General features: G+C 41.0%; 1 protein-coding gene across 1 annotated transcript in view; it reads left to right on the top strand.

Moving 5' to 3' along the window:
* Nucleotides 1-5323: 5323 nt before the first annotated feature.
* Nucleotides 5324-24525, top strand: part of LOC309387399 (b(0,+)-type amino acid transporter 1-like) — a gene marked incomplete at both ends in the record, with an annotated part of 32954 nt that continues 13752 nt past the window's right edge. Inside the window, 2 exons of the mRNA XM_081943872.1 lie at nt 5324-6079; nt 23531-23664. Coding sequence (XP_081799998.1) covers nt 5324-6079; nt 23531-23664 — 890 coding nt within the window. The remainder of the gene's footprint in view (nt 6080-23530; nt 23665-24525) is intronic.

Genomic DNA, 24525 nt, shown 5'->3' with positions numbered 1-24525 from the left:
ATTAGCCATGACAGGTGGGCACTGCTACAAAATGTTGCAAGTGCTTCTTATCTCTGAAAGGGTTAAGCCAACAAAAGAGAATATTTGTTCTTGAAATATGGGGTCCTTGGTTCTCTCTGAGCGTGGTTGTTTTTTTGCAGACATTTCATTACCCAAGCTAGGTAACATCATCAGTGATCACTTGTTGGTAAACTTCAGCCAAACTGGCAAAAAAGACTTGAAATCCAGTTTGGGCCTAGAAATTAGGCTAGGCAAAATAGCCAAATATAGAGAAATCTAACTGCACATAACTGTGTAGAGTGCATCATGAAACAGCTAGGGCAAACCCATGGCAGAGGGACATTATTTCAGCAGGGCTAATCCCTTCAAATCACACAAGTCAGGACTTAGCCAGTCCTCACAGCAGTGGTGGGTTCCGGATCCCATTCCAACCGGTACGGTTGGAATGGGCCCGGCGGCATCCACATGGAAGTGCGCAGTGCACGTGTACATGCACGCAGTGCACGCATGCGTTTTAGCACCTCCGTGATGCTCCAGCTGCTCAGAGTAGAGCAGGCGCTGTACGCACCGTGCGTGTGTGCGGAAGCGCGGAAGCCTTAAAAGACTGGTAAGGAGCTCGGGCAGACGGGCTCTCCGGAACATCGTACCAGAACGGTATCCGGTGCTCCGGGCAGGCTCCGGTACGCCTGTACCGGGGCGTACCGCCTGCATCCCACCACTACCTCACAGCAATTTTTTTCTCAAGTAAATGACAACTAAGGGTTTTCTGAGGTATCGTTCAGTATATGAGGATTAATATGAACCTTCATATCCATAGTTTCTCTCTGATGAATCTTCCATTTTATTTTCAGGACTTCCAGAACAGTACACCAGCCCTGGGCAAACTATCAGGTGGATGCAGTTTTAATGGGGAAAAGAGATAAGCCAGCAGTCCCTTTTAGCCTACTGGCTAGAGATATATTCTTTCTCTTCCATGCTTAGAAGTGAGAATCATTGTTATATAGTTCAGTGGCACTGCCCATACTATTTACAGCCAAACAAGGTAAGAGCCACAAGGCAACACACATTTTGCATGTCAGCTTAAAGGGAAAATGTCAAAAACTCAGAACCTAAAAATCCAAAAAGCCCAAGTAAGACTGCTTATTTGCAGCAACCTTGGAAATCTAGTTGGCTGCCAGTAGAAATGAAAACAAAATAGTCAAGAAAAAGAATATCTTAGAGGATGACATGGCTGATTGGCTGGAACACTGGATAACTTCACACCATATTGTAAACTTGCTTTGCTGGTCCCTGGAATGCCAAAAATGAGTTTAAATATTAATCCGCTTTATATTCCTGTAATATAGCCCAGGCAAATATGCCCAGGAATACTGGAAGAGAAACTTGGCCTTTAACAGAAGCTTCTCATTTGGCCATATAAATACTTTACAATTCTTGGCCAATCATTGCAAAAGATAGCTTCAAAAGATAGCTTCGCCTTGAAGTTCTGTATAGGAAGACTATCCTTCTGTGAGACTTACTGCAACCTTATATTTCCACAAGCATTAATAAGATTAGGCTGGGTAAGGAAAGTAAGATATAGATCAACCACCGATTTTGGTTAGCTTGTTTGGAGTAGCTTTCCAAGCTCTCTGGTATAACTGCTGCTTGTGGTACCTAATCCGTTACCTGCAAATGCCAGAATGAAACCAGGTCTTTAGCTTTGCTGTGAAGCATTCCCTTTGACCCACATCATGGTCTCTTCCATCAACAACAGGGTTGCCTTTGCAAGCAAGGAAGTACAGCCAAAAAGTGGTTCACCTGATTTTGGCTTAATGTGATATCTATATATTTCTTGACCTTATTGTATAACTCAAACGGCCTGATTAGCATTTAGTGGTTCTAGCAGGGATGCATGTGTAAAAATAACCAGTTTGAAGGCACTGGATATTAGGTTCCTGGTATCCTATGAATTCTTGCGGAAAGAAAATGTTGGCGAAGTTTCATAATACCACCAATCTCTTTCTATTAGCTAAGCAAGCAGCAGTAGCTATGAAAAGAGAAAGAGAAAATGAAAGTAGAAAGAAAACGTTACCAAAAACAGTATTGCAAGCACTGATTCAAAAGACGGCTTAGAATCCTTATTCACTCATCCTGCCCCTTCCTTTCCAAATTCATAATTCTTCTTATCCAACTTAAATCTTTCTATTAGCCGAACAAAAGGAAATCAATGGCATGTAAAGCCTTCCAAAATCTTCTCTTGTTTTTTTTAAGTTATGCACTTCTTGAGAAAAATTCAGCAAGTCATTTTTGTTTAGCTATCATTTCCATTCTAAAAATGGATTTGGGGGCTGCCAAACATAAAAGAATTTTAGGAAACAATTTTGCCTTATAACTCTTCCAAATTCTCAATATGGCATATCTGATAAAATGATTTTTTAAAATCATTGAATCAATGGAACATGCTATTCTCTATTGCCCTCTCCATGCAGGTGCTTGTTAACAACTATTATTTCCACTCTTTATTAAATATCCTGAACAGTCCAATCTGTTTTATCTCAAGATGCTACTATTGCAACAATCTCATTTAATTTCCTTGACCATAGTCAAGTACTGTTCCCTAATCTGCACAGTACATTTAGCATTAACCCTAACCCTTTTTAGATATTTTTGAATAACTATATTTTTTGTGTGTCTTAATTGTCTTTTCTATTTTATTTGCTGGTCTATGACCGAACAAAGATTTGATTGAGTCATATTTTAAACCAACATCTTTTTGTAATCTAGTTCTTTATCTTAAAACCTGCTGGCACAACAAAACATTTCAGTTTCTTCATCAAAGAATCAATCCCTTTCAGGGGATCCTTTAAAATCAAAACCAAATCATCAGCAAAAGCTCCCAATTTAAAGGTCATTTATTTTTATTTTTAAGCCCACTATCTTCTCATCTTGTCTAATATCTCTATTAAAAGCTTTACAAACCAAAATAAACAACAAAGGGGACAGAGGACAACTTTGTCTTGTCTCTCTTCTGAATATCACATGGTTTAATCAATTCACTGTTAACTATAATTTGAGCCTTTGGGGATGTACATATCATTGATTTGATTCTGTGAAGAAGTTCTCACTGAAGTCTGATGTGATTTTATGCACTAAGACCTTGTCCAACTGTCCCACCATCTGTTCCTCTTCCCAGCTCAACAAATCAACTAATGCCTGAATAAACATTTTTCTTATGTTTTCAAAAGGGTTCTGATTAGAATAACCCTAACCCTCAAAGTTCCTTCTCTCTGAGTTCCAACAGAGCCAAATTTGCCCTGCCAAATTGCCCAGTCCTCTCCTCAGATCCCTAATTTCTGATTTTTTCTCTCTAAAAGTTCCATCATGTCCAGTGGTGGGATTCAATTTTTTTTACTACCAGTTCTGTGGTCTTGGTGGGCGTGGCAGGGGGAGGATACTGTAAAATCTCCATTTCCTCCCCACTCCAGGGGAAAGTTATTGCAAAATCCCCATTTCCTCCAGATCAGCTGGAACTCAGGAGGCAAAGAATAGATGGGGGCGGGGCCAGTCAGAGGTGGTATTTACCGGTTCTCCGAACTACTCAAAATTTCTGCTACTGTCTTTCCAGAACTGATCGGAACCTGCTGAATACCACCTCTGATCCTGTCATTAAATGGTTTAATTTCCACTGAAATCTTAACCAGTCTTTTAAAAAAGGTTTTCAAAGTCTTAAACTAAACTTCTAAAGATTGTGCTAATGTTGTACCCAAGAGATCAAATAATCATATTCTTAAGGGACAGTGGAAGCTGTTGCTCATCTCTAAACCTTGATCTTGATACCCCTATGTGGAGCCATGGTCTATATCGTACACTGCTGGCAAAAGATTTATTAACAGCCTTTAATTCAAAGGAGTCTGTCCTTGTTTATAAATCCAGCCAAATGATAGGAAGAACAAGCAGAGGAATTTGATGCTCCAAGCTGAAGAACATAGATTCATCAAATAATACTCTTTCAAAAATAAAAAAAAATCAACTTAATTCTGTTTAGATGCTCTGAGTCTTTTTTGGTTCCAAGTTTTGGCAACTCAGACAAATATAAGAAAAAATTCTTAACACCTCAATATAAATATAGCTCCGGAAATAAAGTCTCTAAACAGAAGTATTCATTTGTTCCAAAGAAAGTTTCTCTTTAACTACAAAGATGAATACATCAAAAAAGTGATTTAGAAATGAAGGGTTCATAAAGTTGTCTACATCGCAGCTGTGAATTTGATGGAAACCCTTGCACTTGGGGAGCGAGGGAGGGAGGGAAGGATGGAGAGAGAGAGAGAGAGAGACCCTGACCCTCATCTCAAAATTTTGTTTCTACAATTTACTTGCAAGGAGTGACAGTCGAGGCTTCAAATGTGTCAATTCCGGTTTTCTCTTTAAATCCAAAGGAAGAGACAGGGCACCCTTGCTGTGCAAGGAGCAAAACAAGCTGTCTCATCATCTCCAAGATTAGAACACTGGAGGGATCTAAGCTGCCATTTTCATCACCGGAAGCTGTTTGCTTAGGAATTTTTTCCTAGACAACGGAACCCACTAACATCCCATTCATTAGCATCAATGGGTCTGCCATAAGAAGACTTTTTCCAGTCATAGTGTGAGTTGGAACCTCAAAAATAAGGTGTCACAAGAACTGGAACCCTTTGCATAAGATACCCATGAAACACATTTGTCTCCACCACAACCTGAAACACTATGCTGTAGCAGCATTCCCTATTATCTACAATGTGGTGGCACACATCCCTGATACAAGGAAGCAAGTGTGGGCGGAATCTATCCCCTTCTACCACCAAGATATATCCTCACTCCCTAAATAACTTCCCTTTTGTTAGCCATTTTATGACAGTCATAATACTCATAGAGTAGTACATAAACCATCTAACAGAAAATGATAGATATTTTTTAAAGCATAACACATATGGTACTCGAGTAAAAATAGGTAATATTGAAAGCTACTTTGTACAGGGTCAAAGCTATTTGCAACTCAGAGGCAGCCAGATTATCTTGATGGCTTGCTGTTAAACAAAAGCAGATATTTTGGAGGTGATCTGGCTGAATATTGTGATGAACATTCCAAAAAGCAACACTTTCCCACTCACCAATATCTAAACTTCATCCCTGGAAGTCACCACTAATTGGAATGTCAACATTGGAGGACTTCCTTGAGGACTTCTTGTATACTAGACAAATGTGGGAAGACACTCAGTACCTGCAATCATTAACTTAACTCAAAGTGTGAATTCTAATTTATTCCTTGCAATGGACAGATCTGCTCCACTCTACTGAAGAAACAAGCATGGCAAGTCCTACCATAGGGAAGAGCAGAAGCAGCCTCCAAAACTCAGCTGCTCAGCCGAGTGAGATGGCAGAGAACTTGATCTTGAAGCGAGAAATTGGCTTAACCAGCGCTATCTCACTCGTAGCTGGAACTATGATTGGATCGGGTATTTTTATGTCACCAGAATGGGTACTGCATAACATTGGGAGCCCTGGTGGTAGTCTCATTATTTGGGCAGCCTGTGGTTTGGTGGTCACCTTTGGAGCTCTGTCCTATGCTGAGTTAGGAATTTTAATCAAAGAATCTGGGGGTGACTACATTTACATCCTGAGGACTTTTGGGTCCCTTCCAGCTTTCCTTTTTGCATTCACCTCAATCATTGTAGTAAGGCCTGCTGGCGTGGCAGCCGTCTCACTGAGCTTTGCAGAGTATGTTCTGGTGCCATTTTATTCTGGCTGCTCCCCTCCGCAGGTCATAATCAAATGCACTGCTATAAGCTGCATCCTCTTCCTGACGTTGGTCAACTGCCTCAGTGTCAGGTTAGCGACGTCCATGATGAACATATTTACGGCTGCCAAGTTCTTGGCGCTATTGGTCATCGCAGTGGGAGGACTAGTGCTGCTTGCCCAGGGGCAAACCCACAGTTTCCAAGATGCATTTCAAAACACCAATATGGAGGCTGGAGCTATTGGAATTGCATTTTATCAAGGTCTCTGGTCTTTTGATGGATGGAACGTCTTGAACTCGGTGACTGAAGAAATTAAAAAACCTGACGTGAGTGACGACTGCTTTTAATGTTTTTAAATAGATTAATACATTAACTTATGGATGATACCTGAATTGTGATTTTATTTTGACACTTTATAGATAGTTGGTTTAGATCTGCAGATTTGACACTCAGGGTGATCATATGACCCAATTTTCTAGAAATTGTCTGTACAGGTCATTTCTGCCTGTTTGGCTTAGGTTCTCAGCTTTCATTAAAGAAACTAAAAAGTAGAAGTTACTGCCTAGTAGAACTAGTGGCATGGTATTGTTCTAATGAGGCTTGACAGACATGTATAGGTAGGAAAAGAAGAGACTTAACAATGTCCCCTTGAATTCCTTTGACCATTATCTAATGCCAATTTAATGCTGGCCATTAATTGACTAGATTCTTGTGTATAAGCTTGAAGAAATCTTCTGTGCTTCAGCTTAACATATTTTTCGGATCCTTTGTATCGGACAGCAATTGAAGCCTATTTGTAAATATGTGACACTGCTGTAAATCAAATAACTTTTTCACAGCCTTTAGACATGAAAGATGTTGACTCTACAATTTTGCATATACAATTGTCAATTATATGATTTTCCTTGTAAAAAGGAGTGATGTCAGCCTTTTGGCAAAACCAAACCGAGAAACACACTCTAATGAAGTATAATGAACTAGACTTCATTAAGATAAGCTTTAATGCTTGCAAGGCTGATTGTGAGTTATTTTCTTATCTCTTATATCCTGTCTAAGTGGTGACTCTTGCAGGGCCTCTGCAGTTAGATGATTATAATTTGAGTACTTGGCAACCAGCCCACATTTAAAACTGCATGGATGCTTTAACTCTCCCCCCACCCTGCCTTCCCTCCTTCCTCCCAAACTCTGGTCTTTCAGTTCCCCTTCATTCCACTATTCCTGCTGCTCTCCTGCACTTGCTGTCCTGCCCCCCCCACCCCCCGGTATCGTACCACTCCTGCTACACCCAACCTGTCATCCCTCATCAGTAGCAGGAGAAAGAAGATGGCAAAAATAATCTGGGGCAGCATGCTATAGCCGATTGACAGAGTACAGGAAGGTGGGGAGGCAGGGCAGAGTGAGGTCAGTGGGGGCAATAGGGGTGATGGAAGGCACAGTGGCAGTGGAATGCAGGAGAGACAAAACAGCAGAGATAGGAGAGATAGGTAGGTGGGGTGAGTTGGAGCATAGGTGAGCACAGCTGGGCAGGAGAAGTGTGAAGTCCTCACCTAATTACAGTGTGGTTCTAGCATAACAGTGGCGTACAAGACTACCGAAATGGCTGTCACTAAGCAGTGGGATCACATGCTCTTTTGCCTAATGGCTACATTGCTTAGCAATGAAAATTTTAGTCCTAATGAAGGATGCTAAGTGAGGACTTTCCATGACCTGAGGAATATTTAAGCCCTTTTTGTTTACATCCTGGCTCTTGTGTATTTCTTTCAAGGCCATCTCCCTGTGATATTCTACACCACCTTCTCCATTAGCCACAGTCTTCCTTCTTGTGTGCAGAGAAAATCTGAGGCCAGAATCCTGGGAACAAACTGTCAATTTATTTCTCTCTTCTGCCGTTAGCCATTTCCTGAAATCACTAGACAAGTCCTATAACACAGTGATTTTAAAAAATAGACTTTTCCCTCAATCCTTAGGTTTTAACAAATGAAATTAATCACATCAGAAAAGGGACTAGGGCGGTGATGGCGAACCTATGGCATGCACGAGCTGGCCAGCTGAGTTCACCGTTTTAAAAAGCCATTTTTTCGCCCTCCTCAGGCTCCAGATGCTTTATAGGAGCCTGGGAGGGTGAAAAAGAACCTCCCCCATCCTCCCAGAGGCCCTCTGGAGGCTTCAGGGACCGTCCGGAGGCTTCCCTGAAGCCTTTGGAACGCTTAAAATGACCCTCCGAGCAAACCGGAAATGACTTCCGGTTTCCTCGGAGGGTCGTTTTAAGCATTCCGAAGGCTTCAAGGACCGGACCGTCCCTGAAGCCTTCGGAGCGCTCAAAACGACCCTCCGAGTAAACCGGAAGTCATTTCCGGTTTGCTCGGAGGGTCATTTTAAGCGTTCCAAAGGCTTCAGGGAAGCCTCCAGACGGTCGCTGAAGCCTCCGGAGGGCCTCCGAGGGGCGGGGGAGGCTCTTTTCACCCTCCCCAGGCTCCTATAAAGCCTCTGGAGCCTAGAGAGGGTGAAAAAAGCATGTAAAAATGGGGGGTGTCGCGCATTGCATTGTGGGTGCGGCACGCCTGCACACGACCCCCCTGCGCTCCCCCCACTTGTGGCACGCGAGCCAAAAAAGGTTCACCATCGCTGGACTAGGGAAATGGTGAGGTTGCATCTGAAGGCTCTATAGCAGGGCTCTCAAACTTGTGGCCCGTGGGCCAGATGCGTCATGTGCTGGCCACTGTTTAGTGAAAGGGGGAAAACTGACGACACGTCATGCTTGACGCCGTGACAACACAAGTTTGACACCCCTGTTCTATAGTATGAAATATTGTCTTGGCAGCTCACTGCAACAGAAAGCAAGATTGTCCCAGAGTTTTCTTTAAAAGAATTTATTGAAGGGCAATGGAAACTTTTATATTGGTTTTAGTTGGTTTATCTCAGAGATTGCTACAATACAGATAGTCCTTGGGTTCCAACGATTTATTAAATGATGCTCGGTTAAGATGGCACTGAGCAATTTAGGACTGGTCTGAGAAACAGCCATTGAAGCATTCTCATGGTCATGTTATCATGATTCAGGCACTTGTGCACCAGCTCACAATTATGATGGTTGCACTATTCCCATAGCTGATATCTGGGACTTTCTCTGATGGCTTCCCACAAGAAAAGTCAATGGGAAAGTTAGTAGGAAGTTGCAAGTCACTCCTGCTGCTTTATTGCCTGTCCATCCTGTGCTCTTTAGTGTCTGGCCTAGCACCCAACCACCTGCCCATGTGCCATAGTGCCTATCTATGACACCCATCCATAGCTCTGCCTATTTCTCTGGAACTCTACCACGGTGGCGCATTGGTTAGAATGCAGTACTGTAGGCTACTTGTGTTGACTGGTGGCTGCCTGCAATTTGGAAGTTCAAATCTCACCAGGCTCAAGGTTGACTCAGCCTTCCATCCATTCGAGGTTAGTAAAATGAGGACTCAGATTTTGGGGGGAAATATGCTATCTCTGTAAACCTCTTAGAGAGGGCTGTAAAGCACTGTAAAGCATTATATAAGTCTAAGTGCTATTGCTATTGCTACCTCATCCCATATTACTCCTCATATACAAGGTCCCCACTTAACAACAACCCACATGGTCCTGGGATTACAATGACAACCGGGATTGCCATTGGTAAGCAATGCTTTCCATGTGACATCCTGGTTTATGACCACATCACTTAACAATAGACATTCTGGTCCCAATTGCCATGGTAATGTGAAGAACCCTGTAGAGACCTTTTAACAAAAAAAATGAACTGGTGAGGAGGCTGCTTTCTTAAACCTGATGTGAGGAACGTCTAGATGTGTGCTCTGTTTGGAAATATGAAAATAATGTTGGTGCCGTTTTAATGAATAGAATTACATAACCTTTAGCAATTACTAAAAATAGGTGATGTGTTTGGTCAAAGGCTGAAGCACTTCTTCTGAGGCATTTTTGAAATTTCCACAACCCTAATATGAACGTGGAGAAGATAATGAAATAAAGTGAAGAGAGTAAAGCATAATTCTGTTCCAAGAAGGAACTGGGTATGTTTAGCTTAAGAGAAAGAAGGACTAGGGGAGACATGATAGCATTGTTCCAATATCTCAGGGGTTGCCACAAAGAAGAGGGAGTCAAACTATTCTCCAAAGCACCTGAGGGTAGAACAAGAAGCAATGGGTGAAAACTAATCAAGGAGAGAAGCAACTTAGAACTGAGGAGAAATTTCCTGACAGTGAGAACAATTGATCAGTGCAACAGCTTGCCTCCAGAAGTTGTGAATGCCCCAACACTGGAAGTCTTTAAGAAGATGTTGGATAGCTATTTGTCTGAAATGGTATAGGGTTTCCTGCCTAGGCAGGGGGTTGGACTAGAAGACCTCCAAGGTCCCTTCCAACTCTACTATTGTATTGTATTAAGACATATATAGCAATAGCACTTAGACTTATATACTGCTTCATAGTGCTTTTACAGCCTCTCTAAGCAGCCTTTTACAGCCTCTCTAAGCAGTTTACAGAGTCAGCATATTGCCCCCAACAATCTGGGTCCTATATGCTTGAATTCTATCTAAAAATGAAGAATACTAAGGTCTCTAGGAATAGATAATGATTATACTAAATCAAAATCCTATGAAACAAACATGTAAATACTCAAGAAAGAAACACAACTAACTGAAAGGAATAAAAACTGGGTTATTTTGTGAGAGAACTCTGGATAATATATAATTGGATTAAAAACTATTTAGTCTCTAGAAGGAAGGTGAGAATTTGGGAAGCAAATATTTTGTCCTGTAAACTTTGGAGAAACATAAGATATGTTGAGACATATATAAATGACTTTTTCTGTTTTAATCGCAATAATACACGTACAAACAACCGCTTTAAACTCAATGTGAATCATTCTAAATGTGAATGTAAAAAATATGATTTTTGTAATAGAGTTGTCAAAGTCTGGAATGCTCTACCTGATTCATTCTCTCAGCTACAAATTTTCACGGTCTTAGTCACAAATTAACTTCCATGGACCTCACTTCATACTTAAGAGGTCCGTAAAGGGGGCGTGCACAAGAACACTAAAGTCCCTTTCGCCCGTCATTGTATATTATTTCTATTTTCATTTCTGTTTGACAAATTGCAATAAATAAAAAATAATATATATCCCACAGGTTGCCCACCCCGTACAGGTGGTCCTAAAACCTACAACTGTTCATTTAGGGACCTTTCAAAGTTACAACATCACTGAAAAAAGTGACTTATGACCATTTTTCACACTTACAACTGTTGCAGCCATCCCCATGGTCCTGTGATTTACATTTGGATGCTTAATAACTGACTCACATATATGACAGTTGCAGTCTCAAGGAGTTATGTGATCACCTTTCGCAAGCTTCTGACAAGCAGTCAATGGGGAAATCAGATTCACTTAACAAGCCATGTTATTAATTTAACAACTGCAGTGATTCACTTAACAAATGTAGCAAGAAAAGTCATAAAATGGGGCAAAACTCACTTAATAAATGTCTTACTTAGCAGTATAAATTTTGGGTTCAGTTGCGATCGTAAGTTGAGGACTACCTGTAGTAACCTAGTAAGAAGAAATGGCTTTACTATGGATCATCCCAAAAAGTTCCAAATACTTCCAAGTTGTTCCTTTGTGAGTTCAAAATGCTAATCAACAAATAACTTTCTGTGTTTTCCTGGGTCTTATATTAATTTTTGCTCCAAAAGATGCATTAGGGCTTCTTTTCTGGTTAGGTCTAATTTTCAGGGAAATATGGTGTCCCTCTGGCTGACGATTTTAACTGGGGCTTATTTAGCCGGGGGTGGTGTGGTGTGGTGTAGAGCTTATATTATTACCATCCTTAAAAATCATGCTAGGCCTTATTTTCTGGTTGGGTCTTATTTTCAGGGAAACACGGTATACATATTCAAGATTAAGAAAAAATGTTTTTAAAAGAAAGTTAATAATCTATTTAAATACTATGTCTACTGAAAATAGCAAAAAGTTCTGAGAATTGAATAAAGTACCACATGGATGCAAAATTGAGTGGTTTGTTATTTTCTAAATTGTTTTTCCCTGGGATTATTTGAGTTATAAATATTTTTTCTTATTGCTATAAGATAACTAAATAATTGAGGGTCCTTAGTGCTGTCTGAACTTGGTTGTTTTCTTGCAGACCTTTTATTATTCAAACTAGGTAATATCATCAGTTGTAGTCCTAGGTAACTGGGTAATGGGATGTCTGCAAGAAAACCACCAAGCTCAGTGACAACCAAGGACCCTCATTTCAACCCTGAGCTATTTAAATTCCCCTTTATTGGTACTAAATAATTCCACATGGAAACAAATTTGAAAAGAGCTCATCAATCTGTGCTGAAAGATTTAATCAAATGCATAGTAGATCAATGTTCCAAGTTCTAATCTGATAATTTTCCTTAATGTGAGGCTTTCTGATGGTACATTTAAAAAATAATTCTATATTGATATTCAAAGAAAATAAAAAAGTACCATACTTGTGGCTCATATAATGTTCCATATATTTATATTATTTTAATGCTACTAATTACTACCACATAGCTCAAATGTGGAATAAATAATTATCTCTAAGTAGCAATATGTAAAATCTTGGATTTCTAAATGCATTAGCTTGTTAAGAGTAAGCAAATATTTTTAAAGAAATAAACAAGTTCCCATGCCTAATGAATTATTCCATTTACAATTGTTTGAAGACTTCAGAAACTCTTGACTTAATTCTGAGATTGAGGTTTGTTATTCAGTGGACTTTCTCCTCATTTTTTCTGCATTCTTTAGTTAATGTTTCATTAGATATTAACAAATTGTTGCATAATTTACTGCTTAGAAACAGCAAGAGTAGGTCCATGCCAAAAACAGAAGTATGTTTGCTGCAGGTCATGGAAGCAGAATATATAATAGAGTTCATACATTGATCTGCTTTCTACATAATCGTCATAAATGTTACTGTCAGTTCTGGCACTGGTTTCCTTGTGGCTAATTCTTAGAGCTAATTATCCATTTTAAATAGGACAACCTAACAGCAAGGCATTTATTACAAAATCATTGGCTGTGAAGATTATTTTTAAACTATAGAGTTAGAAAACATAATGTAGAGATTTTATAGGGGAACTATTGAACGTGTCGTTGCTGATCTGTGCCAGAGCATTGTGCAGTCTTCAGGCACCCATTTATAATATATTAATGATGTTCTTTCTTTTTTTTTCTTGGTGGAATTACAAAGATCTCTGAAGAGAAGGAGGGAGTGGCAGGGGAGCTGCTCCCCTCCCTCCTCTTCTTGATCTCCAGAGAACTGTAAAGGCAGAAGTTGACCCCACACCTTCAGGCACAGCAGCGTTGCCTTTTGCCTCTTGCTTTCCCTGACCAGCTTCCCCCCCCCCCCCCCCGGTGCCTCTCCCCTACCAGTGCCACCTCTTCCTTCTCTCCAAAGATCTGTCAAGACAGATGTTGGACTCAGAGGAAACTGATTCCTGCAACCTTTTCCCTCCATGCTTCTATGCACAGCAGTATTGCCCTCCACTTCCTGCTTTGCTGGGGGGGGAGACGGGGCACCGGATAGTGAAACACCAACACTTGGATGTCTAGAATTGGGAGAAGAACATCTCTTTTGATGTCCTGCGTTTGCACACATACACACACCATTCCAAGTTTGGAGACTTTAATCCACATCTTGGCTGGTAAGCTGCCAATCATGCCTGGGTTTGGGGAGAAGAACCTCTCCTTACTCTGTGGATAAAGGTCCCCAAACTCAGAATGATGTGTGTTAGATACCAGAATCAGTTACAATGGTTTCCACCAAGGTCCTCTGTTCCGATGGGAACAGAGATACAACCTAATTGGTCGAAGGGTCTGACAGCTCCCTATAAAAGGGCAGCTGTCAGACTGAACCTTTGCTGGATTGTACATAGTTGTTTCAGAGTTAATAAAGAGCTGTTGCTGCCTAGGCCTGAGTGTGCCTTTCCTTTACCCGATTTAACAGTGTGTGTGTATGCTTGTGCGCGCATACGCACTTGGCTGCAGGCAGTTTGGGGAGGCAAGAAGCTTGTGGGGCACCAAATTGTCCCCATGTTAACTTAGACAATGTGACTTATTCCATGCCGAGCTGACTGCACCAGTGGTGGGATGCAACCGGTTTAACAACTAGTTCGGTGAGTGCGTGCTTCATGTGCGCATACATGCTTTGCGTGCGCACGGGCCTAATGTGCGCTTTGTGTGTGCACACAGCATTCAAAAGCCCCCCCATTTTAAGCTTAAAAACTTACCTTCTATGTCAGCACTGGTAAAATAGCTGATGCAATCTGCTGTGCTGTGTGAACTAGAGCTGAACTAAAAATCAGGAAAATATAGGACAGGCAAGGGTGGGTGGGCTGGGCCAACTGCTCACTGGCACTACCGGTTCGCTAGAACTGGTGCGAACCAGTAGAATACCACCACTGGGCTGCATGCCACCTAATCACACCTACCTAGCCACGCCCATCTGGCCACTGTGAGTCGCGATAGACCTCTCTTAAGCCATGTTGAGAGATCGACTTTATTTGCTGAACTACTAGGCAGAAGGCAACATTTTTGTTGAAAGCCACATCAAATCCTCTTTGGCAATTTTGGCTCCCTCTTGTCTGTGGGTGTCTGCAGCTTGTATGCGGGTTTTGCCAGATCTAGTTGTTCCTGTAAAAAACAGCGGGCAGCTTGCCTCTCTTGCAAGAAGTCCGAGATATAAGGAACTGCAGATGCAAGAGCTTTGGAGGGCAATGTACAGGCATAGAAGCCATAATTTGCATGAAAAGGAGACATGCAAATATAGGAATGTATTGAGTTTTGTGGGCAAATTCTACAAGTGACGTAATCTAAATTTAATTGTGTTGCCGATAAGAGACATAGCATCTCCCTCTTAGATGCCCTTATAATATTTGGTTCAATCTCTCAGCTTCGCCACATGATTCCAGATGGTGAGAAGATGACAAATGGCTGTTAATGTCTAATAAAAGACTTGGAGGTAAACTGAGATCTGCAGTTTGAGATTACACGCTTTTGTAGGCCTGCATACCTGAAAACGTGGTCTAAAAAAGCGGCGCCATTTCCTGAGCTGAGGCCCTTGCAGGCAATGAAATGGATCATCTTTGTAAACAAATTGTAAACAAATCCACCACAGCAAGAATGACAATAGCACTTAGTCTTATATACCGCTCTACAGTGCTTTACAGCCCTCTCTAAGTGGTTTACAGAATCAGCATTTTGCCCCCAACAATTTTGGGTCCTCATTTTACCCACCTGGGAAGGATGGAAGGCTGCGTCAAGCTTGAGCCTGGTGAGATTTGAACTGCCAAATTGCAGGCAGCCGGCATTCAGCAGAAGTAGCCTGCAGTACTGCATTCTAACCACTACACCACTGTGGCTCAGAATTCATTTATTTCCTTAAATTTATATAGCCACCTATAGTACTTGCAAGATTTTGAGTGCCTTACAAGTTAAAACAAAATATTGTGTAAATAAAGCTACAACAATTAAAACACTACATTAAAAACATGCTGGCATGCCCCTATACCAGGTGGAGATCGGTAATAAAATCTATTGATAATGTGTCACAAAGGTGAGTTTGGTTTGCTGCAATCAGCTGGCTTTCGATTGATAGATTTTACTTGTCATCCCATGATTGGATGAAACATGATCTCCAATATCTGCCCTTATTCTTAAGCACCCAAAGTCTCTAAGGGCCTAACGCTGGATTTTAAACAGTCTCCCATAACCAGCCGTTTATTGTCCTGACACAGTCATAACAATTATATCCTTTAAGGAAGGGGAAAATATAAACAACCATTGTGAAACAGTTACCCCTCTTCAGACATGAAAGTTGATAGCTCATCCTGTGGGGCTTCCTGAGGTCATTCATATGAGTCCCAGAATAAACATTGTATTTTTGCTGCTCTTTAATTTGAGCTAGGAAATTAGCAGGTTATATCCCTACCCCCAGCCTTTCTAACTGGCCTAACCTTGATGGAGAAATGAAGTTGCTTAACTGCAGAAGTGTGACATTGGGAGTAGCATAAAGAAGGCATGGGTAGGGCATCTGGAAACTTGTTCTGGGAGCTTGATATACCATATTTTCCAGAGTATAAGATGCTCCAGAGTATAAGACGCACCATAGTTTTTTTTTGGGGGGGGGGGAGAAAAAAAATCTGCCTCTGCCTACCAGCATCCATCGGTATTCATCTGGCTAGTGTCCTTGCAGCAAACAGCCTGGTCAGCTTCAACACATTAATGCAGCCTGATTCAGCATGAGCAGCTTATTGGCGGGTAGATCAGCCTCCCGAAATACCTCTAATCAGCTATTCCAGATGGAAGGGATTGCCACAGACCATCGCCACCTCCGTGCCTCGTGTTTTTGGCCTCGGTGCCTTGCATTTTCAGCCTCCAAACGCTTCGTTTCAGACACGTTCAAGACTGTGGGGATTGCCACAATACATTGCCGCCGATTGCTGTCTCTGCGCATCACATTTTCAGCCTCTGAATGCCCTGTTTTTAGCCTCTGCATGTCGCATTTTCAGGCAGTTCCAGGCGGCAGAGATCACTTCCGCCATGGATCCCCGCTGCCTGGAACCACCCAAAAACATGACACACAGGACTGAAAATGCGACATACGGAGGCAGCAATTGGCGGCGATCGGCAGCAATGTGCTGTAGCGATCCTCGCTAAAATGGAGCATTCAGAAGCTGAAAACATGATACATGGAGCACAGGTGGGTTCCTACCGGTTCAGACTGGTTTGGCCGAGTAGATAGTAACTTGGCATGCCACACCCCCAAACCAGTTCCCTACAGTGTCACCATCTTGTTTTTTGCTTCTGTGCATGCACAGAAACAGTTTTTTAGTACTGTGCATGCACACGTAGCACACATTAAGTGTGTGCACACAAAGTGTGCATGCAGGGTGCGTCCCTGAGTGAACCAGCAGTAGCAGCAGCCGGAACCCAGCCCTGGCATGGAGGCCAAAAACGTGAGGCGTGGAGACGGCGATGGTCTGTGGCAATCCCTGCAGTCTGGAACAGGTCTAAAATGTGACATGCCAAAAATGGCTGAAGGGTGGGAGCCGGCTACATTAAGTGTATAAGATGTACCCAAATTTTCACCCTCTTTTTTGGGGGGTGAGTGTGTCTTATACGCCGAAAAATACAGTATATAGGAGAAATATAAAAATTAAAATGGGTGAAAAACTTCTCACCTCACCTGCCAAGGCTGGGATGTCCCTCCTAAAGGGTGTCTTGTTGTGTAGGAAGCCCCACCCCATCCTAGAAGAATGAAATATTTTGGGAAATATTAAAAGGCAGGATAGAGTATTTCCCCTAAATGAGAAATGGGAAAGATCTTAAGGGAGGCAGAAACCAGCCCCAGTTTCCCTGCCCCAAGCAGAAACTGAGGAGGTCAGCTTTTAGAAATGCAGATTTGGTAATCCATTCAGAAAGACTGGATAAAAACAGAAACTCAGAAAAGCAACAGAAGGTTGACAAAATTAGCTCAGACAAACACCTAGGATTTGCATTTCCCCTTTTTCCTATAGAGCCAGCCATGACCCCTACAGGGCCCCATAGGAATCCAGAAGGTACAAAAACACACCCACTCTAAACTCCATTTTGTCAGCTGTCCCAGAATCACATGTGGTTTTGCTTCATCAATCATCTTTCCAACCAGTCTCTAGCCTCCATTTAATTTCCAGCGCCTTTCTCCCAGCTTGGAACTGGACCTGGAATTTTTCTTCCAACAGTTAGAAAGCCAACTTTACAATAAATAACTCTATGAAAATGCCATCATTTCCTTTGGCTGGATCAAGCAACCTAGAATAAAATACATAAGGAGAGAAATCCAACATACCCCACCGATCGCCTGGAGGCCAAATGATCCAATTGGTGGTACCAACCATTGGATGCATTGGTTGGTACCATCAATCGGTGGGCAGGTCTGGGGTGCTTGAGAAGTACCTGGGAAGAGAAACAATGTTTAAACTCATAAAATGCTGCTTGTTGTTGAGTAGTGAATTTTCATCCTTTGTGAATTTTTATAGATTCTTTAAAATTTCAGTTAGTGGCTATATGTGGTCTTCCAAATTAGGGATGAACTTCTGCTAGAAATTAGTAAATTTCCAGAAAACTCTTGTACTCTGGCCTCATCTATGAAATTGTTTGTCATCCCCAAGTCTCCAAGAGTAGAGAGTTGTATTTTTTGGGGTTGAGTCAAAACAAAGAGTAACAAAGAGTAACAGGAATCAACAGGAAAATGTCCTTGCCTGCCTTTGGCTATCCATTATGGTCTGAGGGTCTGCAAAGTTTCCCAAAACCAAGATCTTGGAGCAATTCAGGCAGAAGTTTATTACATGGTCAAGTTTATTTTCAAAATATTATTTTAATTTTGTTTTATATCCCTCCACTATTGCTCCTATATGTAACAGCATTTCATTTAACCCTTCATCTGAAAGATTGAATGAATCTTTAAAAATCAAACACACTGGATTATGATCTGAAAAGGGTTTTGGTAGTCAAATTAATAGGCAGGTTCTTCGAAATCCAAATCATGTCTATTTTCAAAAAAAGGTTTATGTTTTCCAGAAAAATAAGTATGTTCTCTTGAATTGTCATTTTATATCTCCATGCACAGGGGTGGGTTGCAGCGGGTTTTACTACTGGTTCGCAACCCATGTGCTCCTGACGCACGCTGCATGCGCGTGCACTGTTCAATGTAAATTGTTCTGCACGCATGCGCAGAACAATTTACAGCAAGCTGTGCACATGCAGTCACTGAAATCTAAAATGGTGGCGTCCCAGTGACGGTGAGGGAACCGGTTCGGGGGCATGGCAGGCCTGGGCTGCTGCCGGTTCTGCGACCCAGGCCTGACTTTCACTACCGGTTCAGCTGAACCGGGATAAACCGGCAGCAACCCACCTCTGTCCATGCATCAACAAGCTGTAACTTGTGCATCAAATTTTTAAAAAAAACTTTTTGTAATTTATCTGGTGTCCTTTTAATATTTTTTTCAGAATTTGTCTCTATTTGAAGGGAGATCATTCCATTTCTATCTCCAATTAGGCACTAATTTTCACAAGAGAAGCTCATTGGTCTGTCCATAAGTTCTTTATAGAACATTGCTTTATCTTCATTTGGGATATAAATTCCCAATTTTGAAGTCTTAACGCCATGCAAATTAACTTCCATCCCAACAGAGCTACCATGCTCATTAGTTAATATAAGTTACAAGTTTAGCTAAGGGTTTATATACAAAGTAACTCCTTTTCTTTTTATTTGTTCCTGCTGTGATAAATTCTTCACCTTTGTAAGTAAATTATATCTTGTTTTGTTTTTTCTCAAATAATGATTTACTTTTTCTCCACTGAGGCGCACATACTCCATTTATATTCCAGTGATGCAATTATAATTCGTACTCGGGCCAAATATTTAGAATAGTCAATATCTGTAATATCTATTTATGTTTGGATGGTATCTATCTATCATCTATCTATCTATCTATCTATCTATCTATCTATCTATCTATCATCTATCTATCATCTATCTATCTATCTATCTATCTATCTATCTATCTATCTATCATCTATCTATCATCTATCTATCTATCTATCTATCTATCTATCTATCTATCTATCTATCTATCTATCTATCTATCTATCATCTATCCTATCTATCCATCTATATTGTGTCCAGTTCTTTGATTTTTTTCTAGAAATTTCAGTTTCAGCACAGAACACAATCAAAATCTCTAATATTTGAAAATAAAAATTACTCCTACCAGCTTGTCCTATTGAAATGGAATCCTTTTTTTTTTGTTTAAGTCATTTAGAAAGTACATTTTTCTCTTATACAATATTCTGATTGGAGTTACTTTGAGCACCATTACATTTGTATTATCAATCTTTAATCTTGTGATAAAATGCTGCAGAACTTGATCTCCTGTTTTCTTCCTGACAAAGTTCCCCAGGATGGATTTATTTATTCAAATTTTTTTTTGAAAAATTTTATTGGTTTTTATAAATATTTTTAGGAAAAGGGTAAATAGGTATGGAAAATTTTGACAGCTACATCATGCGAAAGGTAGAAATCCCCCCAAATCTCACAACTTTTACAGAAAAGAAGAAAAAAAAACATCAAGATTTGAATAAACATTGGCAGCTTTTGATTTTACATTATATCATCAGTATATTCAATCATCTTTTGTGTCACTTCCAACAATTATAACAACAATTGCAATAATGTTTAAACTTCATTTTTGTGACCTGAGTCTTTTCACTGTTGCATCCTCCCCCCTGTCTGCTGGCAGAGGCACAGCCCCTCCCTCCTTCATATCTTGTGTACTGTCCCCTGTTTCATCTAGGAGGGCACTGTGTTTTTTAATGAAGGCCTCTGCCTCCACAACTGTATTGATTCTAATTCTGCTGCCCTCCCAGAAAATCAGCATTCCTTCTGGCAATAACCATCTGAACCAAATTCCTTTATTATATAATTTCTTTCCTAAAGAGGAATATTTCTTCCTCTTAACTCTTACTTTCTTCGGAATTTGTTTAAGAATGGTTATTTCTTTGTCTTTATATTTTAATGGTCCCACCCTTTGAGCTCCTAAGACCTCATCTCTTGTAGTCTTTCTAAGAAATTTAACATGTATTTCCCTTGGAACGTTGTGTGTTCTAGCGTATGCTGAGTTGATCCTATAAATCAAATCAATATCCCACCATAGCTGTTGTTTATCTCTTTTAATGTATTCTGCTAAAATTGTGGTCATGATCTCCTTGAGATCTTCATTCGCTGCTTCTGGCAAGTTTTGGAATCTAAGAAAAAAAGACATTCTTTCAAATTCCACCTTTATCATGTGATTTTCAAATTCTATATTCCCCTTCTGAATTGTCTTAACCTCTTCCCTCAGCCCAATCGAGCCCTCCTCCAGCACACCTATTCTCTGTTTATTTTGTGTTGCTTGTTGTTGCGTTTCTCTGAGCTGATCATGTAAATCTGCCAGTTGTTTTTTCAGTTCATCCTGTCCCTTTATAATAGTTTGAAACATTTGAGCAACAGATAAATCCTTTGAACTCTCTTCAGTTGTTTTAGGTTGTAGAAATGAAGCCAGTTGTGTCTGTTGAGTAATCGGGCTGGACGTAGAGGATGTTGGGGCCGAAGATGCCTTACCAGGTGGTAATTTTTTAGGACCCATATTAAGTTCAGAGATAGCTATAAGTCTGTACAAAGAAATGGCGTCTGTGGAAAAACACAACCGGGAGAGATTGTGAGGCAAGCAAGCCCAGAAGAGAACGCTAGTCTTCCTATACAGCTCCAAGCCAAGTAATATGAATCAAATGTTCCAAATCCAAGGGAGATACGTGAAAGGAGAGGCTCCTGGAGATCTCTAGGGTGTGCTATAATACGAAACCAGAAATTCTTTCAAAAGGGAAACTTCATTCATAAGTGCATATTTATTCAATTTTTATGTGATCCATCTGCTAGTAAGGCAACACGGGGGGGGGGGTCTTATAGATGTCCTTGGAACTTTTGCAAATTTTGTATTTATTCTATAAACTTTGTCAAATTCTGCACCTGTATGTTCTTCATTGTATTCTAAAAAATTTGATAAAAGCTTTATTTTTTCTCTAATGTCTTCACTAGAATTCCCTGAATCTCAGAGGATTTGCTCTAAATCTCAAAATTCATTTTCTCTCAGGATTATGTTATCAGGCATCTCACCTGATAACCTACTACCACTATGTCCTGAGGTCTTCAATGAGTTCAGTATGTTTAGGAGTGCAACAGTGGTGGGTTTAAAAAAATTTTAGAACCTATTTTGTAGGTGTGGCCTGTTTTGTGGGAGCGCCTTGGCAATCATGTGACCAGGGTGGGAGTGGCTTGGCAATCATGTGACCGGGTAAGAGTGGCCAACTTGATGTCACTCACCAGGAGATGTCATGGATTGGGTAAAATGTGGTGAAGCTCACTTAACAATAAATTTTGGACTCAATTGTAGTCATAAATCAAGGACTATCTCTGCTTTCCTCTGCATGGCAGCCTTGTCCTAGTAAACTCCTCCTTTCTGGCAATTTACCAGTATGGGGGCATGGCCATCCACTGTGCTATGGGTTCCAAAAAGTACGGCAAATTTCTGGTTCCGGTATGCCTGTACCAATGCATACCAGCTGGAACCCACCTCTGGACTACAGCCATCATAAAAGGCATAAATGTTGTTTTACATCATACTATATAATAGTTAAGGTAGTGGAATTCACCCAGAGGGACCCACTTTCAAATTCTGATTTACAAAGCAAATGTGTTGATTTAGAGCAGGGATCCTCAACCTTTTTAAACAGGGGGCTAATTAACAGTCCCTCAGACTGTTGGGGGGGGCATGACTAGGTAGTCATGTGACTTGATGGGCATGGCCAGGTCATGTGAATAGGTGGGTATGGCCAATTTAACAGTCCATTAAGCAATGCAGACAAATAAAATTTTGTTTTGCTCCTGGGGGTGTTTTATTTGCTTTTGTTTGCATGTTACTCTTTTGGTTGACTTTTCTTTTTACTAGATCATTCTTTCAGTTGTTTAGGAGTCTAGTGGTCCACTTCAGGAAACTCAGTTTTGCAGCAATTCTTCTTAGCCCCAAGGAACTTACAATCAACAAGTCTCTCTCTCTCTCCCTCTCCCTCTCCCTCTCCCTCTCTCTCTATCTTCTGGAGGTGGATAAGGAGAAAAACAGGCCCATTTTTGGCCTCCTGGGGCATCCACAGGCCCCATTTTTCACCTCCCCTGCCTCCAGAATGTGTCTGCAGGGCAAAATTGGCCTTACATTTCAGTTCCAGCCCGTGGGGCTCATGAAGGTAAGTCCAGTGCTTGGCTGAAGGGTGAGTGGGGTGATGTGGGTGGGGCAGCCATGTGGTCCTGCACGGGCCGGATTAATGGCTTTGGTGGGCCACATTCAGTCCCCGGCTATAGTTTGAGGACCCATAATTTAGTGCCATTCATTTCTTCTCATCTTGATTACCTTATAAAGTAACTGGGGTGGGATGAGGAGGGATGGAGTGTTACCTTATGCAGGCTTCTAAAAGAAGAAAGGTAGTATTTAAATGTAGCAGTACATCTCAGAAACATTCAGATAAGTGGACTTCCTATGTGCATGGGGCATTTGGGGCGCTGAAATCCACAATCTGAAAGTTTGCTGAAGTGAGAAGCACTGATTTAAAGATTAAAATACAAAACTATGACATTCCAGCAGATGAAGGAACATAAGAAATATATACAGTACAACCTCTGGTCACGACCATAATTTATTCCATATCTTTGGTTGCTACCCAATTTGGTCATGACCCAAACCTAATTTTGGAAATTTGGTGCTTACAAAAAAAAATGGTTTGGAAAGGGAAATCGGCTGCAAAAAAAGAAATCGTGAATTTGTTTGGTCGGAACTCGATTTGGTTGTGGTTAGAAGCACTCATGACCAAAGGTTCTACTGTGCAAAGTTCATTTTAGTCTTATTTTGTTTTCATAGCTACACATTTGTTGTTTGTTGTTGCATTTTCATGTTGAACTACAGTGGTTTTTGTTTTCTGAGATCTTTGTATTTTCTGTCCTCCACCTTTGCTATTTGACTATGTGAGAAATATCTGAAATATCTGAATGTATATCTATATTTAGAACTCAGTATCAAAACGTTATGCAGTGCCACACCAATATGTCTTCATAGCTCATCACTGTGCTTCTTATTTTCTTCTCTCTCCAGGTGACTCTGCCAAGGGCGTTGATGATTGCTATTCCTCTGGTGACCTGCTTTTATTTGCTAGTAAACGTCAGCTATTTTGCAGCCATGACTTCTGTTGACTTTCTGACTTCGGGTGCTGTTGGTATTACGTGGGGGTGAGCAATGCTAAACACTAAAGCCTTAACAGCTTATTCAACATAGGTGGCTACATTTTCTCTAGCATTCGTGCACCTCCCCTATAAAACACTTTCCATCTCCAACATGTGTCAAAAGCTTCAGCCTCGCAAAACATTTAAAACCAATAGCATTTATGTACCACACTTTTGCGAGAGGGAAAGGAAAGGAATTACTGAAGTATTGAAGTAACAATGGTTACTTCAGTCATATTGTCTGAATGAGACATGGAGAAAAATCTTTAGTATTATCATTTCCTCCTCTCCCTTTATGACATAATCTCATTCTAAGTGGTACTATTTTGTAATTACGTTAGCTTGCTGTCCTGGTTTAGTGATTGATTTATCTTATGATCCTCTGTGTGTATATGTTCCACTAACGCAGAGTGGGGAACTATGGCCCCTTTATGACTAGCGGACTTCAACTCCCAGAATTCCTGAGCCAGCATGGCTGGCTCAGGAATTCTGGAAATTGAAATCCACAAGTCATAAAAGGGCCATAGTTCCCCACCCAGCACTAATACATTAATCCCAGATGGTATTCAGCAGGTTCTGACCAGTTCCGGAGAACCGGTAGCAGAAAATATGAATAGGTTCGAGAAACGGTAAATACCACCATTGACTGGCCCTTCCCCCACCTATTCTCTGCCTCTTGAGTCCCAGCTGATCGGGAGGGAAGGGGATTTTGCAGTAACCTTTCCCTGGAGTGGGGTGGGAATGGAGCAATGGTGGGTTTCAATTTATTTTACTACTGGTAGAAGATTTGGCTTGTGTGCTCGCACGCGATACTTCTGCGCATGCACAAAAGTGTTTAGGTGGGTGGGCGGAGCCTCCCGCCACCAC

This window comes from Natrix helvetica (genome assembly GCF_964273705.1).
Source record: "Natrix helvetica genome assembly, chromosome: 2".
NCBI lineage: Eukaryota > Metazoa > Chordata > Lepidosauria > Squamata > Natricidae > Natrix > Natrix helvetica.
Note: the sequence above shows the minus strand (reverse complement) of the source record. Positions and strands in the feature narration are given on the sequence as shown.